Raw genomic sequence first — 24,496 nt, 5'->3', positions numbered from 1 at the left:
GTCTGACTGCTGTGCTGTGGGATTTCCACGGGCTACGGGGCAGCAATTAAGTCACTCCAGGGGGACAAAAACACTATTTCTAAAAGCTTTAACAAGAACAAGGAAAACAGTATGACATTTTGTAAATGCAGAACATTTCCTCACTAACACATCTGATTCCAAGTAACAACCAAATGATTGCAGCATTACCACAAATGGAGAAGGCAAGTGGAAGAAGGAGAAGGTAGGGAACTTTGAGGGCAAAAATATTGACAGCTATGCCATACAGGTTGCAAAATAGCTGGGAAAATATTTTTGAAGTACCGATTCCATGGAACATGGTATATGACCTCATACAAGAAACAACACTTCAAATATTTCAATTTAAATTACACAAAATTATTGCCACCAATATAATGCTTTATATATGGAGCATAAAACAATCTCAGCTCTGCAGATTTTGGAAAAGGTTCAAAATACATGTAAAACAGCACAGTTAGAAAAATATATGGCACATAAATTAGCGGGGTCTACGATGGTAGGGGCTGAGAGCAGCTGAAGGGTTTCGATTAAGGAGCTCACGATCGTTAATATGTCAAGGGAAAGCTGTATATAAAAGTGCCATGTTTGTCAAATGTATCTATATGTAACAAAACTAGAAACCCCAAAATATTTATTTTTGTCCTCTGAAGAAGTGGTAGTTGGGTTGATTTATTTAATACAGCCAATTCAACTGATTGAGTATAGCAGGACAACTCTCACCTACTGGCTTTGGTGTTTCATTTCCATTCCCCTACAGGTGGGGGCGGGCTCCACCTGTGCAGTTTGGCCTTTGGACTTTGGGCCTGGGTGCCTTCGTGGGATGCAAAGCTGCAGAGGCGACCAGGACTAATGTGATCGACCTCAACCCAGACAAGTTTTAGGTGGCCAAGAAGTTCGGAGTCACTGAGCTGGTGAACCCCAGCAAGCCTATCAGGTAACAGCAATCCTATCCAGGAGGTTTTGATTGAGATGACTAAAGGACTGGATTAGGCTGGAGTGTGTGGAAAATGAGGTGAATGTCACCTTTACTGATCCACTCCCTTGAGTGTTTGGGGAGTGAATTACTATTTTGTTGACAATATTGAGGAAGAAGAGCACACAGTGCTTTTCTCAATTTTATCTTATTGAATAATACATAAAAAGTGGTTCAAATCTTAATTGCAGCAAATGTTCTGTTACACCCAATGGTTAGAGTGGCACCATAGTAAGGTGACGGTTGTCTAAGTGACATACTGTGTTCCAGAGGATAGCAGCAGCCGGGCAAGAGATTTTACATTTACATTACATTTAAGTCATTTAGCAGACGCTCTTATCCAGAGCGACTTACAAATTGGTACATTCACCTTATGACATCCAGTGGAACAGTCACTTTACAATAGTGCATCTAAATCTTAAAGGGGGGTGAGAGGGATTACTTATCCTATCCTAGGTATTCCTTAAAGAGGTGGGGTTTCAGGTGTCTCCGGAAGGTGGTGATTGACTCCGCTGTCCTGGCATCGTGAGGGAGTTTGTTCCACCATTGGGGGGCCAGAGCAGCGAACAGTTTTGACTGGGCTGAGCGGGAGCTGTACTTCCTCAGTGGTAGGGAGGCGAGCAGGCCAGAGGTGGATGAACGCAGTGCCCTTGTTTGGGTGTAGGGCCTGATCAGAGCCTGGAATTTTCAATTGCCCATTCCAGCTGGTGACAGGACACACCTTGACTGGAACTGCTTGGATGAGACTGGGATTGGTCTAATGATGTCACAGTTAGAACCAATAGCTCTGTGTCGTTGGCACCCCACATTATCCAATCATCAGTTTTCCAGCATTTTCTGGGATGTGGTCTTTGATTAGATTGAGGTCACACTTCGCATCTGCTTTCCACAGGATCTAAAAGTGTGGAGTTTTCATAAACTGGTCAGTCAGTACATGAACAAGAAGCTGGATGAGTTTGTGACCCATACACTGCCCTTCGAGAGTATCAGAGGGCTTTGGTTTAATGCATGCTGGGAAATGGTAAGGCATTGCAGAAGAATCACATTAAAGCCAGCTTTCTATTTACAAGGTTATAAATCAATACCATCCTTTCCCCTTTCTTACTTTGCAGTATTTGTGTTATGAAATTATAGAAAATTATTTATCAATTTGAATTTAATACAATAAATCAAAGCATTGTCTTACTGGTCAATTTCATTTGAACCTCTTCGCCAGGCTAATTGCGCATAGCATTGGGAGTAAGAATCTAGTCTAATTTTTCATTTTCTAATGTGCACATTAGAAAATATGCACATTATGGGAAGAAAAACAAACACATAACTACCAGCTAATATAAAACAATACTTCAAATGATTACTATTTTAATACAGTGTTCTTGAATCGGGTATTAACTCACAGGTCGGTGGTAAACCCAAACTTCTGCTGCAATAGAGCCTTTGGCATTTATACAGTCCTCACACTCAAACAAACAAAAAACATGCACAACAGCTGCTTATCACTCCATCATAGAAGAAATAAAAAGGTGGCAGAAAAACTGTGGAAAGACTGGAAATGGAGACTCAAGGCTGTTGCTCGCAACAGTAAATCGACAGCATACCAAGATAAATAGTGATTGACTAGACTGAGGAATAACGGATATATGCTGCCTGGACATTAGCCAGCATGCTCATTCTTAATTCACAAATTAAGGCCCAACACGCTACACCAGGACAAGTCCAATCCAGACCCCAGGGTTCGTAGCACTGCTGACTTCAATCCCGATTCAAACCAGACCGGGGGATGCCAGGTGAGGGACTCCAATTATTACTAAACTAGTTCACTCCTCAGGGCTCAGATTTGAATAGACCTGGACGACACACCTTAACAGAACACTACAGGTGAGCTGAACAGCTGGTCAATAGGAGCATGGCTGCCTTGCAATCAATTAAGCAATACAGTAAGGTAGCACATGTCTAAAAGTCATGGGGTCAAACTAAAGCCTGATCCCTTCCATGCCTCTTCAGTTATACACATCAACAGAATCCAAGCTATCAAGGTAAGAATTCAACTTGCAACTGCACAAAGCCACATTTCATGAATACACTTCCCTTTTCTTTTTTATCCTTTTTATCTCCTGATGAGACATTTCTTTTTTAAAACAGCCTAGATAAAAAAAATCCACACAGTTGATATCAACTGTATTCAAGTACTTTCCGTTAATTTTGGAGAAGGACAGTAAATTCGTCGAACAGTGAGAGCTGAGCCACGGCGGGCGGGCCTCCAGGGGGTGTGGTGCCTCAGGTTAGAGGTGTGTGTGATACAACGGGGGTGCAAAAGAGAACGCATCCCGTGAGACAGTCCATGTGATGCTGTGTTGTAGCCCCCCCCCCAGTTTAGATTTGGTTCAGGAAGTGGGGACGTCCGTTGTCATCCAGCCGGCGCGTCAGAATGTCACAGCCCGTCTCAGTCACCAGGAGGGTGTGCTCAAACTGGGCCGAACGCTTTCCGTCCCGGGTCACTGCTGTCCAACCATCAGGCCATGTCTCGTCCTGCCAACCACCTACGCAGAACACATACAGTATTACACATAGGTATATAATTACCAACCATTACATACAAAATTACACCCCAAATCTGCGGTCATGTCTCAGAGGGCCCTTACCTTCACAGATCATGGGCTCGATGGTGAATACATGGCCGGGCTTAATCACTCCGACTGCTTTGTTTTCTGCAAAGGAAAGAGTAAACCCACTGCTTTATACATCTTCCCCAAATCACAGTTGGGATTAATAAAGTAGGCTACTATGATATCTGAGAATAGGATTTCAATTTCACAAGCTTATTGGTGTAAGGAGAGGAAGTAGGGCCGGAACAATACCAGTATCTATATTTTTGTTCATGGCAAAAATGAAGGAAAAAAAATCTCTTTGGTCCTTTAAAAAACTGCTGTATGTAAAATAGTGTGCTGTAGCTTGGAAAATAAGTATGACTAAATAAATGACAACAATTGTTTGTTTCCAACATTTGGGCTGTTTTACTAAACAAGTTACATCGGCTTTGTGTTGTTTCCTTGCCACGATACAAATGAGTATCGTATTACAGGTATCATCCCGGCCCTAATAAGTATTGTTACGCACTGGCATAGTGCGGCACGTTAGGAGCAGTGTGGAACAGTTTGTGGATGCCGTGGCCACAGTAGCTCCGCACCACAGAGAAGCCGTTAGCCTGGGCATGTTTCTGGATGATGTTACCAAGCTCCCTGTAGCGGATACCTGGCTTCACTAGAAAAGGGAGGGAAAAAAACAAAGTGGCAATCAGCAGTTGAAACAAAGCATTCTCTCCACCAGTTTTGGTAAAAAGCTGAGGGATGGGGCTGAAGAAAAGTTACCTCTCAAATTCAAAGACAGAACTGTGGATGCAAGGACTGACCATCCATGATATCAAAATGATAGTTTTAACCACGTTGAGGCGTTTGTTTACAAACATTGGAGTAAAACATATTTCAATTTTGGGTTAAGGAAGGGTATGGCAGTTGAACTAAGCTCATCAGGCATTTATAAGTTATTTTCTTCAAGAATCAAATGGGTACATATTAGAGTACGACCGATTATGATTTTTCAATGCCGACGCCGATTATTGGAGGACCAAAAAAGCCGATACCGATTCATCGGACAATTTTTTTATTTGTAATAATGACAATTACAACAATACTGAATTAACACTTATTTTAACTTAATATAATACATAAATAAAATCAATTTAGACTCAAGTAAATAATGAAACATGGTTGGTGGTTCCTTTTAACATGAGTCTTCAATATTCCCAGGTAAGAAGTTTAGGTTGTAGTTATTATAGGAATTATATGACTATTTCCCTCTATACACCATTTGTATTTCATTAACCTTTGACTATTGGATGTTCTTATAGGCACTTTAGTATTGCCTGTGTAACAGTATAGTTTCCGTCCCTCTCCTCGCTCCTCCCTGGGCTCAAACCAGCAACACAACGACAACAGCCACCATCGAAGCAGCGTTACACATGCAGAGCAAGGGGAACAACTATTAGAAGGCTCAGAGTGAGTGATATTTGAAACGCTATTAGTGCGCGCTAACTAGCTAGCCATTTCACTTCGGTTACATCAGCCTCATCTCAGGAGTTGATAGGCTTGAAGTCAGAAACAGCGCAATGCTTGACGCACAACGAAGAGCTGCTGGCAAAACACAAAGTGCTGTTTAAATTAATGTTTACGCGCCTGCTTCTGCCTACCACCGCTCAGTCAGATACTTAGATACTTGTATGCTTAGTCAGATTATATGCAACGCAGGACACGCTAGATAATATCTAGCAATATCAACCATGTGTAGTTAACTAGTGATTATGATCGATTGTTTTTTTATAAGATATGTTTAATGCTAGCTTGCAACTTACCTTGGCTTACGGCATTCGCGTAACAGGCGAGTACAACGAGAGAGAGGCAGGTCGTTATTGTGTTGGACTAGTTAACCGTTAAGGTTGCAAGATTGGATCCCCTGAGCCGACAAGGTGAAAATATGTCGTTCTGCACCTGAACAAGGCAGTTAACCCACCATTCCTAGGCCGTCATTGAAAAGAAGGATGTGTCCTTAACCGACTCGCCTAGTTAAATAAAAAGGTATAAAAAAATAATCAAATCGGCGCCCAAAAATACAAATTTCCGAATGTTACGAAAACTTGAAATCGGCCCTAATTAAATCGGCCATTCCGATTAATCGGTCGACCTCTAGTACATATTCATTTGAGTCCCAAAATGGATGTATCAACAGCTGACTGCCCCTTTAACTGTGAGATAGTGACCTAATTGTTAAAGAAATCATCATCATCATCATCTCATCATCATCATCTGGCAACAGGTAAGAGATCCTACCGGAGTCGATGGCTTGCATAAGGCATTCGAAGGTGGTTTGGACAAGTTTTTTCGCCCCTTCATCTGCCTCCCCAACGAAGAAGGTCTCGTTGAGGTCCCCGTGAAATCCATTGTGGTACACAGTAATATCCACTGCAAAGGAGGGGTAAAGAGATGCCGAACATGAGCAGAAATATATGCATGCTAGGGAACAAAATGGCAAAGCTGAACGCTAATGAGACCATTTGTCTTGTCTAACCATGCTGTAAAGTCATTTTTTGGCTGCGTCACCGATTGGATATGGCTCTTCAGAAGAGACTTAGGAGAAATATATAGGACGAAGGCTACAATTTGGCTGAAGTCCTATAGACTGTTGCTAAATCAAATAATTTATCTTGTCAAACCATACTGTGAGCAAGAAGTCTACGGCAGTCTGTCGATTGGGAACAGCCCATTCTCTATGTGCATCTCAATAGTCTAAAGTGGCCGTCTAGTTAAATCCCATTATACTCAATGATCTGATAGCACATCCATTAGGTGCGGCAGGGTAGCCTAGTGGTTAGAGCGTTGGACTAGTAACCGGAAGGTTACAAGTTCAAACCCCTGAGCTGACAAGGTCTGTCGTTCTGCCCCTGAACAGGCAGTTAACCCACTGTTAACCCACTGTTCCTAGGCCGTCATTGAAAATAAGAATTTGTTCTTAACTGACTTGCCTAGTTAAATAAAGGTTAAATAAAGGTAAAATAAAATTTTAAAAAATTAAAAAAGGTGAAAGCATATGAAGGATGCTTTTTACCTGCCCAGTCACATCAGTAAAGACTAAGGGAGTGAGATGAGGAAGCCACTAGACTATGGGAAGCCTACCGTTGAGGATATCCCCATCCACCAGAGGTCTCCTGTCTGGGATGCCGTGGCAGATGACCTCGTTGACTGACGTGCAGCAGGACTTGGGGAAGTTATAGTAGTTCAGAGGGGAGGGGTAACAGTTTCTGGCTGTGCAGGCCTGGAGCGAGAAATAAAAAAGTAATTACACAACAACCAAGATGAGGGAGAGAGGAGAATAGATTGGGAAAGGAAGAGAATGAGGGGATGGGAGAGGGGGAAAAGGAGGCCAGGGTCTTTACCAGATGCACAGTGTAGTCAATCTCCTCCGTGGTCATGCCAGGTTTTACCATCAGGGCGGCGATGTCAAGCACCTCTCGGGCCAGCTACAAAAAGACAAATGTCTTTCCATTTCAAACTGTTTTTAGAACCATGTTAATAGCGGCAACGGAGAAAGGTGACAAAGCAATTTAATAAGTTACCTTACACACAACTGTCATGCCTTCTATGTCTTTGGCAGAAAGGATCTTGATCTGTGAAGTGCCCTTCAAAGACTGCTCCGACTCAGACATGCCTTTAAAGAAAGTAGTGAGAATTGACATACAGGATTTGTTTTAACATCACTATTCCATCCATACACCAAACTCACCCTGATCAGCAGTCCATCAAACTGAGTCAAAGAAAGTCACTAAGACTTTCACTTGAAATGGACTGCTCAAACATAACTACGTAGTGTTATTACACTCCAAAGCACTCAGCTACTATGTCAACCTCCTTGCTATTAACATAGAAAAGAGCTTAATGTGGAGTACTGACCATAGAACTATCTTCATCACATCCTTATGGTAGCCTACATCTAGGATAAAAAGTGTGTCCCTAGCTTTACTTAGAAGCCCACATGACAGAATAGATTCATCAAATTAAAGTAGACACGAAACATCTTCACCTAACCTGGCTATATTAAAAGAAAACAATGAACACCACGAGGATGTGGACCTACACAAATCGACCAAGAGGCATGATAATGTTGCCCTGCAGACCTCCTGAAGCCATTCTCTGAATTCTTTGGAGTTCCAAATGAACCTCTACCCCCTATATTAGACACCTGTAGAGCTGAAAGGATCCCCGTCTTCCAGCTGTGTGGAATTCTCTCTATATTATTTACTCCTGTGGAAATATATAACATCTACATATTTCTGTGCTATGGGGGCCTTGTATTGACATACTGTTATTATAGTTGAGCCACATGGTTTAATAGACTATTTTCATTGGAATGAAAATTACATTCTTATTGTACAGTTCTTATCTGTCATGAGATCACAAAACCAAAAACGTTGTTTACATACAATGTGTAGACCACAGCATTGATATGCGCTTCATAATCAGTGTAGGCAACATCGCTGACACATGGGCCACAACCACAGTTGTCAGTTTATCAACCACTTAAGAGACAACATGACTACTGTACAACACCCACATCACCACAATAAAATACAAACCATAGCTCTACTACAGCAACAAAGGATGAATGAAAAGGCCATGCAAAAATGTTGGGCCATGCTTTGGTTTCCTGCCACGTGTTCACCAATTGAGACATACGAAGGAAACAAAATAGTTACACAATAAGAGAGCGACAGTGTGTGTGGTCATGTACCGCACATATGTAAACAGACAGCTGGGCGTGGGATGGGGGTGTTGTGGAGTAGGACGTACCTGCCATAAGACCCACTTCTGCTGCTGAAGTGATGAGTAGAAGAGCTTCAGACACCGGCCTCAGACTCAATCGCGCAAGCACACTTCCTCTCAAACACTCACAAGCGCTTGCATACATAGCCACACACAAAGTGGGAATGATTGTGGTACTAACCAAGATGAATAAGCTTCTTTCAAAGGGTAGCAAATGTATACAGGAATGTTCCGCTACGGAAGGTAAAAATGTTTACTAGTCTAATGCACTGAGGTGGAGTCAATTTCATCTCAGTTTAGTAAATTAAGGAATAATTTCTTAATGGAAAAGTTCGAGAGATATTGACCCAAATCTTGTTAAGAGACTAGCAAATAGTCAGATGGCACCTGAAACAAATCTACAACAGCCATTTAACTGGGATTAAACAAAAATAAATCCCATGACAAACTTAATCGATCTGAGATAGATTTTGTCTGGGGACAAATTAACCTACCCTTCAATTAAGAAAGTCATGACCATCATGCTTTAAGGGAAAGATTGTAATTTTGTACATGCACTGAAACGGCGAGTTGCCCTTTTAAAACACGCCATTGTCCCCTTTGAGCTCTGTCGCGTAGTGATGGGTATTGTGTTTTTTCTGTGAGCCGGTTCATTTGGCTCTCAAATGGTTCTTTGTTCATTAATGCTTAATAACTGACCTAACTATTAAGCCACTTTTAAAGCCTAAAATGTTGCCTACCATTATGCCAGATCATGACACATGAGTTTAAAAAATTAAGTAAATAATTACCTGACCAAATTATATGGCCTGCAATGTGGTGTTAACAACACCCGTGCATGTCAGTAGGGGGCATAAAGTTTAACAGCTAAAATAAAATGAGAATACATTTGGGAATATATATTTCGCAGAACAGACATGCTTCTGTATTAGGCGGTGTCATCTCCAAACCAGCGCCCCTGCCAACCCCCAGATATGTTTTATTGAGGATCTACACTGATCTCAAAAAAAAACCTCCTAAATACATATGATGGAAATCCGCCGCAGTGACAAACCTTTAACCCCCGCCTCTACTCTAACCTACACAGATTAATTCATCCTGTTAACCTGTTCGAAGAGATAGTGTGCGCAACACTAGCATTCCAGTTCAACAATGAGATGTTGGTTCTCGGAACCAACATAAAAAGCCTAGGGGTAGATCAACTATGCTATTGAGCAAACAATCTCACTAGCCAGGTTCACAATGTATAGACTAGACTCGGGACAACAGGAATAGATTGGATGCCATTAACAATTAAACAGCACTGTGGCAGACAGGCCAGACTGTCTAGTGATCAATGCTGGGCAAGGACAGCAAAGCGCATTGACAGTTAAACATTCAAATATATCCAGATGTGCTGCTTATGGTTATATTATGTAACCCAGCCAAGATGTATTAGGCCCAGAATTTTCTCATTTAGAAAAGTGGAACAGTAGAAAAAGAGGTTACGTTCTAATTTAGCCAAGACAGCAGTATAGAAAACATCAGAACAGGGGGAGTGACTCATGTGAAATGGGTTACCTTGATGTAGGTGGGGGACACAAAATTTGAACGCATGAGGGGCAGCAGTGGCTCGCAGTTCTGTGTACGCCCACCCAAACATGTAGTCAACTGATTTTTACAATCAACCCATTTGTGCAGTTAAACCACAACTCGATGCATTATACCAGTGGCATTCAAAATCCTTGACATTGGATACAAATAATACCACAATAAGATGGTTCTATACTTGTATAGAAACTGCATTCAAGGAACTAAAATCTAACATTTCAATATAAATTCATTGGTATTTGAGTTAATTTCAAAACAAAGGGCAACAGATCAGTGCAGCCCTCACTACTTCCATTGAATATTAAACACATAAAATGTCAATATCTGCCTTTGAGATTTCTTTAGCCTAACAGTAAAATAAATTGATTTTTTTGGGGACAAATTAAGAACCAATAGTCTTCTGCAAAAAAAACAGAACTAATTGAGGCTAATAACCAGAACATGTGGAATTGTCATCACCAATGCTCATACAAAAGTAAAAACAGATTAGTGACCCTGTAGCTGTCAATACATGCGGCAGGTATATTTATGGTAGGCTACTGTAATGCTCTCTATTCCTATGTAGCTAATTTTCCCAATAAGTGCAGGCTTTTAAGTAAAACTACTTTAACACTAGTTCAAGTAGTTTGTTGTTGGTATCTGTACTTTATTTTCTTTAGGAATGTAGTGACGTAAAAATGGTCAAATAAATAATTTACTCCATACATTTTCCTTGACACCAAAAAATACTTGTTACATTTTGAATGCTTAGCAGAACAGGAAGATGGTCCAATTCACCCAGTTCATGCTCTCCAGTGGTTCCCTCCACAGAACAAAGGGATAGGATGTAGTTTTATAACAGCTCTAGCCTGTGGTTGACCAATTAGAATTCCTTGCAATAAAACTGGTCCAATGGCCAAATAACAAGTATCCCATTTTAGGTTGGACCAATAAGAAGGTGCCACACATAGCTATAAGTTCAGGGCTGACATTCCTACCAGATGTTGTACTGAAAACCAACCATTTCCATTGATAATTCCCTATTGACCATTAGTACTCAATTTAATTTGTCCTTTGACCTCTCGTCCTATGCGTTGTGTATTTATCTGCAAAATATTCTTACACCTTCAGATGCTGGGTTGTCAGTAAGAAAGGCCAGATCAGAGAGAAAGCTGATATCCCTAAATTCTTCACAAAAAACACTCATATCCACACGGATGCTCTCCTCCAAAAACAGAAGACTGTGCACAACGAAAATAACCTCTCCAGGCATTTCCCGCAGCTCTGCCATCGTATCCCTGTGAAGTTGAAAACATCAGAGGGAGGCCACAAACATCGATGTTTGACAGCTCTGTTCGCTCCTCGGATCAAGTTGGTAACTTGTCACAACATCCATGAATGAAGTTCAGCATCTTTCCACAGAAGCACAATTTGACTGCAAACATAAGCTCCATTTAATCTCCACACAGACATGTAAAAAAACAAATAAAACTAAGTGACGTTTGTATTTTTATACACCGAAAAAATACGAAATGCAACTATTTCAAAAGTTTTTACTGAGTTAACTGGAACGAGCTGTCGTACATGTCGATCCAGAGCATTCCAAACATGCTCAACGGGTAACATGTCTGGTGAGTATGCAGGCCATAGAAGAAATAGGAAAATGTTCAGCTTCCAGGAATTGTGTACAGATCCTTACATGGGGCCATGCATTATTATGCTGAAACATGAGGTAATGGCGTCTGATGAATGTCACAACAATGGGCTCAGGATCTCGCCACGGTATCTCTGTGCATTCAAATTGCCATCTACAAAATTCTATTGCGTTCATTGTCCATAGCTTAAGCCCGCCCATACCATGGGGCACTAACCTTTAAATAAGAAAAACGCACAACGCCATACACGTGCTCCGCGGTTGTGAGGCTGATTGGACGTACTGCCAAATTCTCCAAATATGATGGAGGCAGCTTATGGTAGAGAAATTAAACATTAAATTACCTGGCAACAGCTCTGGTGGACATTCCTGCAGTCAGCATGCCAATTGCACCCTCCCTCAAAACTTGACATCTGTGGCATTGTGTTGACAAAATTGCACATTTTAGAGTGGCTGTTTAATATCCCCAGCACAAGGTGCACCTGTATAATGATCGTGCTGTTTAATCAGCTTCTTGATATGCCACGCCGCTCAGGTGGATGGATTATCAGAGCAAAAGGTGAAATGCTCACCAACAGGGATGTAAACAAATCTGGGCTCTTATTTCAGCTCATGAACCCAACACTTTACGTTAATATTTTTGTTCAGTTTATTATGTGATATTAAAGCCGAGTATAGCCTATGAATTTATGAAAACATGATTGAGTGGTCTTACTTGGTGAATGACTCAGTGCAGTCCACACCACTCTGGTGCAGAAATCCTGCAAATCCCGTGGGTCATCCTTACCCAATAGCGCAAGTATAGAAACATTGACTGATATCGGTCACATCAGTACTCTCATACAACGCAAGGTAAAAGGAGCAAAATGTCAGAAAGTGGAGTCACAACTCAACGGCTCAGACACGAGACATATGTGGCAGAGGACTCCGGACAACACTTCGCTGACCAAGGTCCTCCTCCGATTGCTCAGTTTGGCCAGGTCTCCAGCTCTAGGAAGAGTCTTGGTGGATCCAAACGTCTTCTATTTAAGAATGATGGAGGCCACTGTGTACTTCGGGACCTTCAATGCTGCAGAAATGTTTTGGTACCGTTCCCCAGATCTGTGCCGTTGAACTCATGGTTTGGTTTTTGCTCTGACATGAACTGTCAACTGTGGGAACTTATATAGACCGGTGTGTGCCCTTCCAAAGCATGTCCAAACAATTGAATTTACCAAAGGTGGAATCCAATCAAGTTGTAGAAACATCAAGGACAATCAATGGAAACAGGATACACCTGAGCTCAGTTTCAATTGACATAGCAATGGGTCTGAATAGCTATGTAAATAAGGTACAGGTTTATTTAATACAAAACCTGTTTTCACTTTGTCATTATGGGGTATTGTGTGTAGATTGTAGAGGGGGGAAAATACTATTTTATCAATTTTAGGATAAGGCTGTAATGTAACAAAATGTTGTTTTTTTTTTAAATACAAGGAATCTCAATACTTTGCCCTGAACTTTAGTGACTGTACCTTAGACACTGCTACACTATGTACATAGTCAAGGAACCCTGGTCACTTGAATAATGTTTACATACAGTTTTACCCACTTCATATGTATATACTGTATTCTAGTCAAGGCCTAGCCTATTTAACCATTGCTGTACATACAGTATTCAGACCCCTTGACTATACACAATGTTACGTTACAGCCTTATTCTAAAAATAATTAAATTGTTGTTTTTCCTCAATCTTCACAATACCCCATAATGAAAAATAAAAAAACATGTTTAGAAAGTTTTGTAAATTTATTTGAACTAATATCACATTTGGACACGCCTACTTTATTTTTTACTATTTTCTACATTGTAAAATAAGAGTTAAGACATCAAATTATGAAGTAAAACTTTTTGGTTACTACATGATTCCATGTGTGATTGAGATATATATATATATATATATATATATATATATACTGCTCAAAAAAATAAAGGGAACACTAAAATAACACATCCTAGATCTGAATGAATGAAATATTCTTTAAATACTTTCTTCTTTACATAGTTGAATGTGCTGACAACAAAAATCACAAAAATTATCAATGGAAATCAAATTCATGAAACCATGGAGGTCTGGATTTGGAGTCACACTCAACATTAAAAAGTGGAAAACAACACTACAGGCTGATCCAACTTTGATGTAATGTCCTTAAAACAAGTCAAAATGAGGCTGTGTGTGTGTGTGTGGCCTCCACGTGCCTGTATGACCCCCCTACAACGCCTGGGCATGCTCCTGATGAGGTGGCGGATGGTCTCCTGAGGAATCTCCTCCCAGACCTGGACTAAAGCATCCGCCTACTCCTGGACAGTTTGTGGTGCAACGTGGCGTTGGTGGATGGAGCGAGACATGATGTCCCAGATGTGCTTAATTGGATTCAGGTCTGGGGAACGGGCGGGCCAGTCCATAGCATCAATGCCTTCCTCTTGCAGGAACTGCTGACACTCCAGCCACATGAGGTCTAGCATTGTCTTGCATTAGGAGGAACCCAGGGCCAACCACACCAGCATATGGAGACGGCTACGTCCCTTCAGTCTTCAAGAGAGCGAGAGTTGCACCCCTTCTGAAAAAACCTACACTCGATCCCTCCGATGTCAACAACTACAGACCAGTATCCCTTCTTTCTTTTCTCTCCAAAACTCTTGAACGTGCCGTCCTTGGCCAGCTCTCCCGCTATCTCTCTGAATGACCTTCTTGATCCAAATCAGTCAGGTTTCAAGACTAGTCATTCAACTGAGACTGCTCTTCTCTGTATCAGCGCTCCGCACTGCTACAGCTCTCTCTCCTCTGCTCTCATCCTTCTAGACCTATCGCTTGCCTTCGATACTGTGAACCATCAGATCCTCCTCTCCACCCTCTCCGAGTTGGGCATCTCCGGTGCGGCCCACGCTTGGATTGCGTCCTACCTGACAGGTCGCTCCTACCAGGTGGAGTGGCGAGAATCTGTCTCCTCACCACGCGCTCTCACCACTGGTGTCCCCCAGGGCTCTGTTCTAGGCCCTCTCCTATTCTCGCTATACACCAAGTCACTTGGCTCTGTCATAACCTCACATGGTCTCTCCTATCATTGCTATGCAGACGACACACAATTAATCTTCTCCTTTCCCCCTTCTGATGACCAGGTGGCGAATCGCATCTCTGCATGTCTGGCAGACATATCAGTGTGGATGACGGATCACCACCTCAAGCTGAACCTCAGCAAGACGGAGCTGCTCTTCCTCCCGGGGAAGGACTGCCCGTTCCATGATCTCGCCATCACGGTTGACAACTCCATTGTGTCCTCCTCCCAGAGCGCTAAGAACCTTGGCGTGATCCTGGACAACACCCTGTCGTTCTCAACTAACATCAAGGCGGTGGCCCGTTCCTGTAGGTTCATGCTCTACAACATCCGCAGAGTACGACCCTGCCTCACACAGGAAGCGGAGCAGGTCCTAATCCAGGCACTTGTCATCTCCCGTCTGGATTACTGCAACTCGCTGTTGGCTGGGCTCCCTGCCTGTGCCATTAAACCCCTACAACTCATCCAGAACGCCGCAGCCCGTCTGGTGTTCAACCTTCCCAAGTTCTCTCACGTCACCCCGCTCCTCCGCTCTCTCCACTGGCTTCCAGTTGAAGCTCGCATCCGCTACAAGACCATGGTGCTTGCCTACGGACCTGTGAGGGGAACGGCACCTCAGTACCTCCAGGCTCTGATCAGGCCCTACACCCAAACAAGGGCACTGCGTTCATCCACCTCTGGCCTGCTCGCCTCCCTACCACTGAGGAAGTACAGTTCCCGCTCAGCCCAGTCAAAACTGTTCGCTGCTCTGGCCCCCCAATGGTGGAACAAACTCCCTCACGACACCAGGACAGCGGAGTCAATCACCACCTTCCGGAGACACCTGAAACCCCACCTCTTCAAGGAATACCTAGGATAGGATAAGTAATCCTTCTCACCCCCATTGGACCACCATTTTATTATGTTTGCAATTGCAACAAATAATCTGCACAGACCCCCAACCAAGGAACATCAAAAGTAGTGCTATAAATTCACAGACAACAAAGATTCCTTGATGTCCTTCCAGATTCCCTCTGTCTACCAAAGGACGCCAGAGGACAAAAATCAGTTAACCACCGAACTGAGGAACTCAATTTAACTTAACCTTGCGCAATACCCTAGATGCAGTTGCACCCCTAAAAACTAAAAACATTTCTCATAAGAAACTAGCTCCCCGGTACACAGAAAATACCAGAGCTCTGAAGCAAGCTTCCAGAAAATTGGAACGTTAATGGCGCCACACCAAACTGGAAGTCTTCCGACTAGCTTGGAAAGACAGTACCGTGCAGTACCGAAGAGCCCTTACTGCTGCTCCATCCTATTTTTCTAACTTAATTGAGGAAAATAAGAACAATCCGAAATTCCTTTTTGATACTGTCGCAAAGCTAACTAAAAAGCAGCATTCTCCAAGAGAGGATGACTTTCACTTTAGCAGTGATAAATTCATGAACTTCTTTGAGGAAAAGATTATGATTATTAGAAAGCAAATTACGGACTCCTCTTTAAATCCGCATATTCCTTCAAAGCTCAGTTGTCCTGAGTCTGCACAACTCTGCCAGGACCTAGGATCAAGAGAGACGCTCAAGTGTTTTAGTACTATATCTCTTGACAATGATGAAAATAATCATGGCCTCTAAACCTTCAAGCTGCATACTGGACCCTATTCCAACTAAACTACTGAAAGAGCTGCTTCCTGTGCTTGGCCCTCCTATGTTGAACATAATAAACGGCTCTCTATCCACCAGATGTGTACCAAACTCACTAAAAGTGGCAGTAATAAAGCCTCTCTTGGAAAAGCCAAACCTTGACCCAGAAAATATTTAAAAACTATCGGCCTATATCGAATCTTCCATTCCTCTCAATTTCTTTTAGAAAAGGCTGTTGCGCAGCAACTCACTGCCTTCCTGAAGACAAACAATGTATACGAAATGCTTCAGTCTGGTTTTAGACCCCATCATAGCACTGAGACGGCACTTGTGAAGGTGGTAAATGACATTTTAATGGCATCGGACCGAGGCTCTGCATCTGTCCTCGTGCTCCTAGACCTTAGTGCTGCTTTTGATACCATCGATCACCACATTCTTTTGGAGAGATTGGAAACCCAAATTGGTCTACACGGACAAGTTCTGGCCTGGTTTAGATCTTATCTGTCGGAAAGTATCAGTTCGTCTCTGAATGGTTTGTCCTCTGACAAATCAACTGTAAATTTCGGTGTTCCTCAAGGTTCCGTTTTAGGACCACTATTGTTTTCACTATATATTTTACCTCTTCGAGATGTCATTCGAAAACATAATGTTAACTTTCACTGCTATGCTGATAACACACAGCTGTACATTTCAATGAAACATGGTGAAGCCCCAAAATTGCCCTTGCTCGAAGCATGCATTTCAGACATAAGGAAGTGGATGGCTGCAAACTTTCTACTTTTAAACTCGGACAAAACAGAGATGCTTGTTCTAGGTCACAAGAAACAAAGAGATCTTCTGTTGAATCTGACAAATAAAACTGAAGGACCTCTGCGTTACTCTGGACCCTGATCTCTCTTTTGAAGAACATATCAAGACCATTTCAAGGACAGCTTTTTTCCATCTACGTAACATTGCAAAAATCAGAAACTTTCTGTCCAAAAATGATGCAGAAAAAGGAATCCATGCTTTTGTTACTTCTAGGTTAGACTACTGCAATGCTCTACTTTCCGGCTACCCGGATAAAGCACTAACACTAAATAAACTTCAGTTAGTGCTAAATACGGCTGCTAGAATCCTGACTAGAACCAAAAAATTTGATCATATTACTCCAGTGCTAGCCTCTCTACACTGGCTTCCTGTCAAAGCAAGGGCTGATCAAGGTTTTACTGCTATCCTACAATGCATTACATGGGCTTGCTCCTACCCATCTCTCTGATTTGGTCCTGCCGTACATACCTACACGTACGCTACGGTCACAAGACGCAGGCCTCCTAATTGTCCCTAGAATTTCTAAGCAAACAGCTGGAGGCAGGGCTTTCTCCTATAGAGCTCCATTTTTATGGAACGGTCTGCCTACCCATGTCAGAGACACAAACTGGGTCTCAACCTTTAAGTCTTTACTGAAGACTCATCTCTTCAGTGGGTCATATGATTGAGTGTAGTCTGGCCCAGGAGTGGGAAGGTGAACGGAAAGGCTCTGGAGCAACGAACCGCCCTTGCTGTCTCTGCCTAGCCGTAATTTGCAAATAAATTCATTAAAATCCTACAATGTGATTTTCTGGATTTTTTTTCTCATTTTGTCTGTCATAGTTGAAGTGTACATATTATGAAAAGTACAGGCCTCTCATCTTTTTAAGTGGGAGAACTTATATAATTGGTGGCTGACTAAATACATTTTTGCCCCACTGTATGTGCATGAGACCAATAACATTTTATTTGTTCTATCTTCCCATCTACATGATGGTGAACATCAAATTCTGCGAGTCACTGTACGGAGTGACAAACTCGAGTTCTAGGCCATCTTGTCATCCCCAAAAGTCTTAGCCATCTGAACTGATCTTTTCACTGTGTCTCCATCAGACAAGGGCTTCTTTGCTTTCCCTAATTCAAGTGCTACTTGATAAGATGCCTTTACACAACATTCTTGTGTTGTATTGGCTTCTGTAAAAAGGCACTGCTGTTTGTGTATCTTTGATTTTAGATTTGTAACGATGGCTGCACTAGCAGCACCAGTGTACTTGCCATATTTCTCTTTATGGTTGCTGTTGTAGTGGCGACTGACGTTCTAATCTTTCATCACAGATACATTCTGCAAGCACACCAAACATTGTGGTCTACCTTTGAATTCAGGGAACAGATAATCAGTCTCCCATTTTGGTTGAAATATGCCATTTTAAAAATGTCCTTTTTCTAGGGCTCATGATCGCTTGCACGAGCCAACTTGCTTGCTGGCAGGCGTTTTACCTGCAGCTCTTCTATTCTAGTTCAGCACAGTTCACCCTATTGGTAAAGAGTAATTACTACAACAATGTATTACGCTTCAGTAGCCATACAGGAGCTCCCCTAGTGACCAAAGTAAACATTGCTAATATTACATTGCCCCCACTCCATTTATTTTGTACACTGCTGGTACTTGCTGTTCATTATCTATGCATAGTCCCTTCACCCCTACCTACATGTACAAATGACCTCTAACCTATACCCCCACACACTTGACTTGGTACCCCCTGTATATAGCTTTGTTATTGTTATCTTACTTTAGTTCATTTGGTAAATATTTTCCTAACTCTTCATGAACTGCACTGTTGGTTAAGGGCTTGTAAGTAAGCATTTCACGGCAAGGTCTACACTCGTTGCATTCGGAGCATGTGATAAATAGTTTGATTTGAAATATGACGGTAAAGTTAAAGTAGTCTATTGTTAGCTGACATGGGCTAATTGAGTGATTGTCAGTGACTGACATAAGATAAAAAATGCTAATTCATAAGACAATTTTGAAATTGCACCTTGTGTATTCTACTATAAGTCTCAAGAGTTAGTCGAGATCTCGAATGAGTTCCAAGTGAACATACATTTTTGTAAAAATATATATATTTTTTCTAATTTCTACACAGGCCACCAGTTGCACATCCCTGACATGTAACATGGTTAGTGCTGGCTAGTTTATTGGTCAAATCTATGTTATCCAGTAGTTGGCCAATATCAACATCCTAATCAGATTCATATTCCAATCATGCTCATGTCTATCTATCCATCCAAGTTTGCATGGTTACCTAGCAACATTAGGGGTTTTACCAGGATCATTTGGTCATGGAGGAAAATGTTCAAGCCACTTGCCATCCAGAGAACGTGAACTGGAATACAGAGTGAGAACTGGCTACTACTTATTATCAGACTCTGCAGCTTCAGTAGAGAACTACACAGGTGTTGTAACATTCTAAACTAAATTACTTTTTGTATCTTTAGAAGGGTTGTGGGATCATAGGCAAATTGATGCATGGGATTCGCCTCAAGCCATGTTCGAACATTGAAAATCTATAGCAAAATGGAGCCATTTAATACATAGAAACAGAATTAATCAAACAGCCAAATCATTGACTTGGAATCCCACTCTATTCATTCTAATTCTATGCATTTAATCCCATTGTACAGCTGCAACACCGAGGGCAACCTGACCGGTTGCATCACTGCCTGGTACGGCAATTGCTCGGCCTTCGACCGCAAGGCACTACAGAGGGTAGTGCATACGGCCCAGTACATCACTGGGGCAAAGCCGCCTGCCATTCAAGACCTCTACACCAGGCGGTGTCAGAGGAAGGCCCTAAAAATTGTCAAAGACCCCCAGCCACAGACTGTTCTCTCTACTACCGCATAGCAAGCGGTACCGCAGTGCCAAGTCTAGGACAAAAAGGCTTCTCAACAGTTTTTACCCCCAAGCCATAAGACTCCTGAAAAGGTAACCAAATGGTTACCCAGACTATTTGCATTATGTGCCCCCCCCATCCCCTATTTTACGCTGCTGCTGCTACTCTGTTTATCTTATATGCATAGTCACTTTAACGATATGTACATACTACCTAAATTGGCCCGACCAACCAGTGCTCCCGCACATTGGCTAACCGGGCTACCTGCATTGTGTTCCACCACCCGCCAACCCCTCTTTTTACGCTTCTGCTACTCTCTGTTCATCATATATGCATAGTCACTTTAACGATACCTACATGTACATACTACCTCAATATGCCTGACTAACAGGTGTCTGTATATAGCCTTGCTACTCTTTTTTCAAATGTCTTTTTACTGTTGTTTTGTTTTATTTCTTTACTGAAAACACATTTTGTCACGCACCATTGGTTAGAGCCTGTAAGTAAGCATTTCACTGTAAGGTGAAATACAACCTGTTGTATTCGGCACATGTGACAAATAAACATGGATTTGATTTGAATTCAGATAACTTTTGAAAAACTGGGCTCTGATGATCACGAATAACGGACATGACATTATCTCACTCGCGTCCCGGCGTGCCATTTGGATGGATGTGCCATGAGTGGAGAGACTAACCATGGCTACCTGGTGGCTGATCAGTAGTCAGGTGACAGTTAACTTATGCAGTGAATCCTCACCATTGAGGTTACCATGGTTACATAATGAGTGATCAGCTTAGGTGGAATCTATGGCTGGGGCAGAAACCCATTTTTCTATGAATGATGTCACCTGATGTTAAACATAGAAACAGTACACATTTCTCAGAAAGTGTCATGTTTCAATAAAACAATTCATGACAAAGAATACTAGCCTTGAGAAGATTTTCAAATGGACAGCAAAGGATTTCTTAAAACTTAAAAGCAACTGGAGGCAGTCGAGGAGGAGTAGCATTACCTAGTGGATGGTCGGCATAGTCAGGTCTTTCGATGTTACCGGGGACATGCCTCATGGGAGTCTACATGGGGAACCAATGACAGGAGAGATTGATTACTTGGAGCTCACAGAAGGAACCAACAAGATGATAGTTGAGACAGCTTCCAGGGGGTAATGAATAAACTTTACACAAAGCTTGTGTGGCTTTTGTCTATTAAATCATGTTGTGTTGACATATGTTGGACTACTATGTAGTCAAGAAAAAAAGCTCCTACATAAAAGCTCTTATCAGCGCATTAGCCCAATTTAGAAATGTACCATAAAGGTGGCCTTACGAGTGGATAGTGAGGGCGTAGTCTGCCCGTGTAGCGGTAGCCAGGCCATGGGTCTGTGTTGGTGTCGTTCTCCACGCAGTTCTTTGCCTCAACCTGGTTCTTATCCTCCTCTGCAAAAAGAGAATGTAATATAGGACATCTGATTTGACAACATTTTGAAAGATCACAGTTAGGTGTTCACACATACAGATTAGACTACTCTTGGGCAAGTTTATCTTGTGAGGGCCCAGTGTGGGTTTGGGTTTTTCTTCCAGCCAAGCAGTAAAATGCCCAAGTCAACAAAACAATTGCTTTTTTTTTTTTACATTGATAAATGTAATCCAGTGTGTTGCTGCCTGGCTGAGGGGGAAGCCTGTACCGGATATCACAGATTGTCCACCCCTGCTCTAATGGCTGGTACGTATTACAATGTCAAAGTCCATTTTGAATGGCTACACCATTGCTCTATTTCAACATCAAAATTAGAGGGAAAGGTTGGGCATTTATTCAGGCTTTCACATATTCTATGCCTTCAGATGATAGGTCATGTAGGAATGGGAACAATGACAAGAAAGCCCATGAAGCAACATTGTGATCCGTTTGAAAAATTATTTGGAAGTGAGTTGGTCTGTGTGATAGGATATTGTTAACGACGCTACCTACTTGCTTTTTTGTGCATCTGCTTGTGAGTAGCCCAGCTCCCTTTGAAGCACTCCTGAATGAGGGGACAGAGAGGAGAGATATATCCATATGAGACTCTGCACATCAGGGGTGTGCGACCTTAAATCATCAATAGCAGCAGTATCTGCTGGCTGTTTGTTTCTCAATGGCACAAATTGCAGAATCAATTCCTCTAATCGTCTGTGGACTGGGATTTGTGCTTTCCCGCTCAATATTATACAAAAGGCAGAGAGACCAATGGGCTCTGTATTGCACACATGCTACATAAACCACTTAACAGTTTATTTCAAGGCTAGGTCAACGGCCAGTTGACCATGACTAACATTTCTGCTGCTCAGTTAATGGATTTTCTGACCAGTGACCAACTGGCTGGCTTCATGGATAGAGGCTCTGACAGAGATCTGCCTACCTCCCAATCAGTCTCTGACAAAACTGAATCTAGGCCTACTGCCAGACTGTGATAAGCTTTAAACTAATTACACTGCCTTTTCCCTTTAATGACACACAGCTAAACCACAGACAGGTGGGTTAGTTATAAATATGTTTGGCTAAACTGAAACTGGGGCCTGCATTCTTCTTTCCTTGAATCCTTGGCAATTTCAATGATTGACATTTCAAACAAGCCACAGGTGGGTTACTACAGCCAGGCCAGGATCAGAGAAATCAAATTAATTAGCATGGCTACATCAACATGTAGAAAGCATGCCTCATGCACAGTGTAATTTAATTCATTGCAATATCCAATACCAATGGGTAAACTAGGCTAACTACCCAACAAGCTTGCTAGACTTCAAAGTTGCTAGACTTCAAAGTTTTTTAACGAACACCGCGCTAGCAAATGAGTTAACTAGTTAGAATACACAAACTACAATAAACTAAACAAGCATTTTTCATACGGGAGGATAATGTTAGCTATTGGCTTCAAATAAAGTTCCTAGCTAAAGTGTTTGCAAACCATTGCTTTTTCGCTACGGTTTTAAGCAGAACATGCTTGTAGTTAGTTAGCTACTGTAGCTAACAAGCATCATATGCTAGGCTACTTAAAGGGGTGTGAGGAAACTCAATTAGGGCAACTATGTCAGCGCTAGCTACCTCGTGATGAAAGATGCTGGGCCGTTGTGTGGATCATGTCAGACCCCTTTCAAATTGAATTAATTAGAAAACGAATGCTACCTGAGAGCAAAAGTATGAGCCTTGGATCCCGAGCTTGATACAGGTTGGACATTGAAGTTTGGCCTCGCTGCTACAGCCTTCTGTTTCGCATTCCCGTGTCTCGATAGCCGCCATGCCTGCCCGCAGTCTAGAGGGGTGGAGCCTGGGAGGAGTGGACGGTCTGTCGGCTGGAGAAAACCTCGCCAGCTGGAGATAAGTGTTCACTTTTGCAGGGACATCACCGGATAGAAATTCCAATATGGCTGCCACCGCAATGCCATATATGGACATGTGTGTGTGACGACCAAACTCAGTTGCTCTACTCGCATGTATCCTCTTTGTTTACGTTTTTTGCCTTTAGCTCTCGACACAGCCGTCAAGACATCATGGATGAGATTAATGGATCATCGGAAATGGGGATAAATATATGTATTTTTAAAACTCATCTGAATACGATGCTCACAAGTTATGTTCATAAAACGATCATCTAGCTAGTAAACTAGCTTGGTTAGCTAACGTTAGTTTAGCTAGCTACAAATAGAAAGATGAGAGAGATGGGTAAATATAGTGAAGACATCAAAACTATGAAATAAAACATTGGAATGATGTAGAAACCAAATATGTTTTTGGCATTCTCTCAAACAGCTTCATGAGGTAGTCACCTGGAATGCATTTCAATTAACAGGTGTGCCTTGTTAAGTTAATTTGTGGAATTTCTTCCCTTAATATGTTTGAGCTAATCAATTGAGTTGTGACAAGGTAGGGGCAGTATACAGAAGATATCCCTATTTGGTAGAAGACCAAGTCCATATTATGGAAAAGACAGTCCATCATTACTTTAAGACATGAAGGTCAGTCAATCCAGAACATTTCAAGAACTTTGAAAGTTTTTTCAAGTACAGTCGCAAAAACCATCAAGTGCTACGATGAAACTGGCTCTCATGAGGACCGCCACAAGAACGGAGGACCCAAAATTATCTCTGTTGCAGAGCATAAGTTTATTCAAGTTACCAGCCTCATAAATTGCAGCCCAAATAAATACTTCAGAGTTCACATAACAAACACATCTCAACATCAACTGTTCAGAGGAGACTGTGAATCAGGCCTTCAAGGTCGAATTGCTGCAACAACAAAAACACCACTAAAGGACACCAATAAGAATAAGAGACTTACTTGGACCAATTAACAAGAGCAATGGACATTAGACCGGTGGAAAGTTGTCCTTTGGTCTGGAGTCCAAATTGGAGATTTTTAGTTCCAACCGCCGTGTCTTTGTGAGACGCGGTGTGGGTGAACGGATGATCTCTTTATGTGTATTTCCCACAGTAAAGCATGGAGGAAGAGGTGTTATGGTGTGGTGG

The 24,496-nt window shown here is 42.1% G+C and overlaps 1 protein-coding gene across 1 annotated transcript; it reads right to left on the bottom strand.

Annotated features, from left to right (window-relative positions):
- Positions 1-1,945: 1,945 nt before the first annotated feature.
- On the bottom strand, positions 1,946-23,694 carry LOC124001312 (methionine aminopeptidase 1-like). Its single transcript, XM_046308004.1, has 11 exons — positions 23,157-23,694; positions 21,966-22,017; positions 21,324-21,433; positions 21,010-21,070; positions 7,161-7,252; positions 6,981-7,064; positions 6,721-6,859; positions 5,878-6,009; positions 4,112-4,255; positions 3,637-3,702; positions 1,946-3,534 (listed from the first exon to the last, which is right to left on the bottom strand). Exons 1-11 carry the CDS (start codon positions 23,424-23,426, stop codon positions 3,368-3,370), a joined length of 1,317 nt encoding a protein of 438 aa, XP_046163960.1. The 5' UTR covers positions 23,427-23,694; the 3' UTR covers positions 1,946-3,367.
- Between the last annotated feature and the right edge of the window lie 802 nt (positions 23,695-24,496).

This window comes from Oncorhynchus gorbuscha, linkage group LG17 (assembly GCF_021184085.1).
Source record: "Oncorhynchus gorbuscha isolate QuinsamMale2020 ecotype Even-year linkage group LG17, OgorEven_v1.0, whole genome shotgun sequence".
Classification (NCBI taxonomy): Eukaryota; Metazoa; Chordata; class Actinopteri; order Salmoniformes; family Salmonidae; genus Oncorhynchus; species Oncorhynchus gorbuscha.
Note: the sequence above shows the minus strand (reverse complement) of the source record. Positions and strands in the feature narration are given on the sequence as shown.

What these genes read in the sequence shown, in the direction of transcription:
- LOC124001312 (XM_046308004.1), bottom strand. Translation starts at nt 23,426, where the DNA reads ATGTCCATATATGGCATTGCGGTGGCAGCCATATTGGAATTTCTATCC. An exon ending in CTATGCCGACCATCCACTAG is followed by an intron (nt 7,253 to 21,009) that starts GTAATGCTACTC and finishes CTTTCTTTAAAG; the next exon opens with GCATGTCTGAGTCGGAGCAG. An exon ending in TATGCAAGCCATCGACTCCG is followed by an intron (nt 4,256 to 5,877) that starts GTAGGATCTCTT and finishes TCCCTTTTCTAG; the next exon opens with TGAAGCCAGGTATCCGCTAC.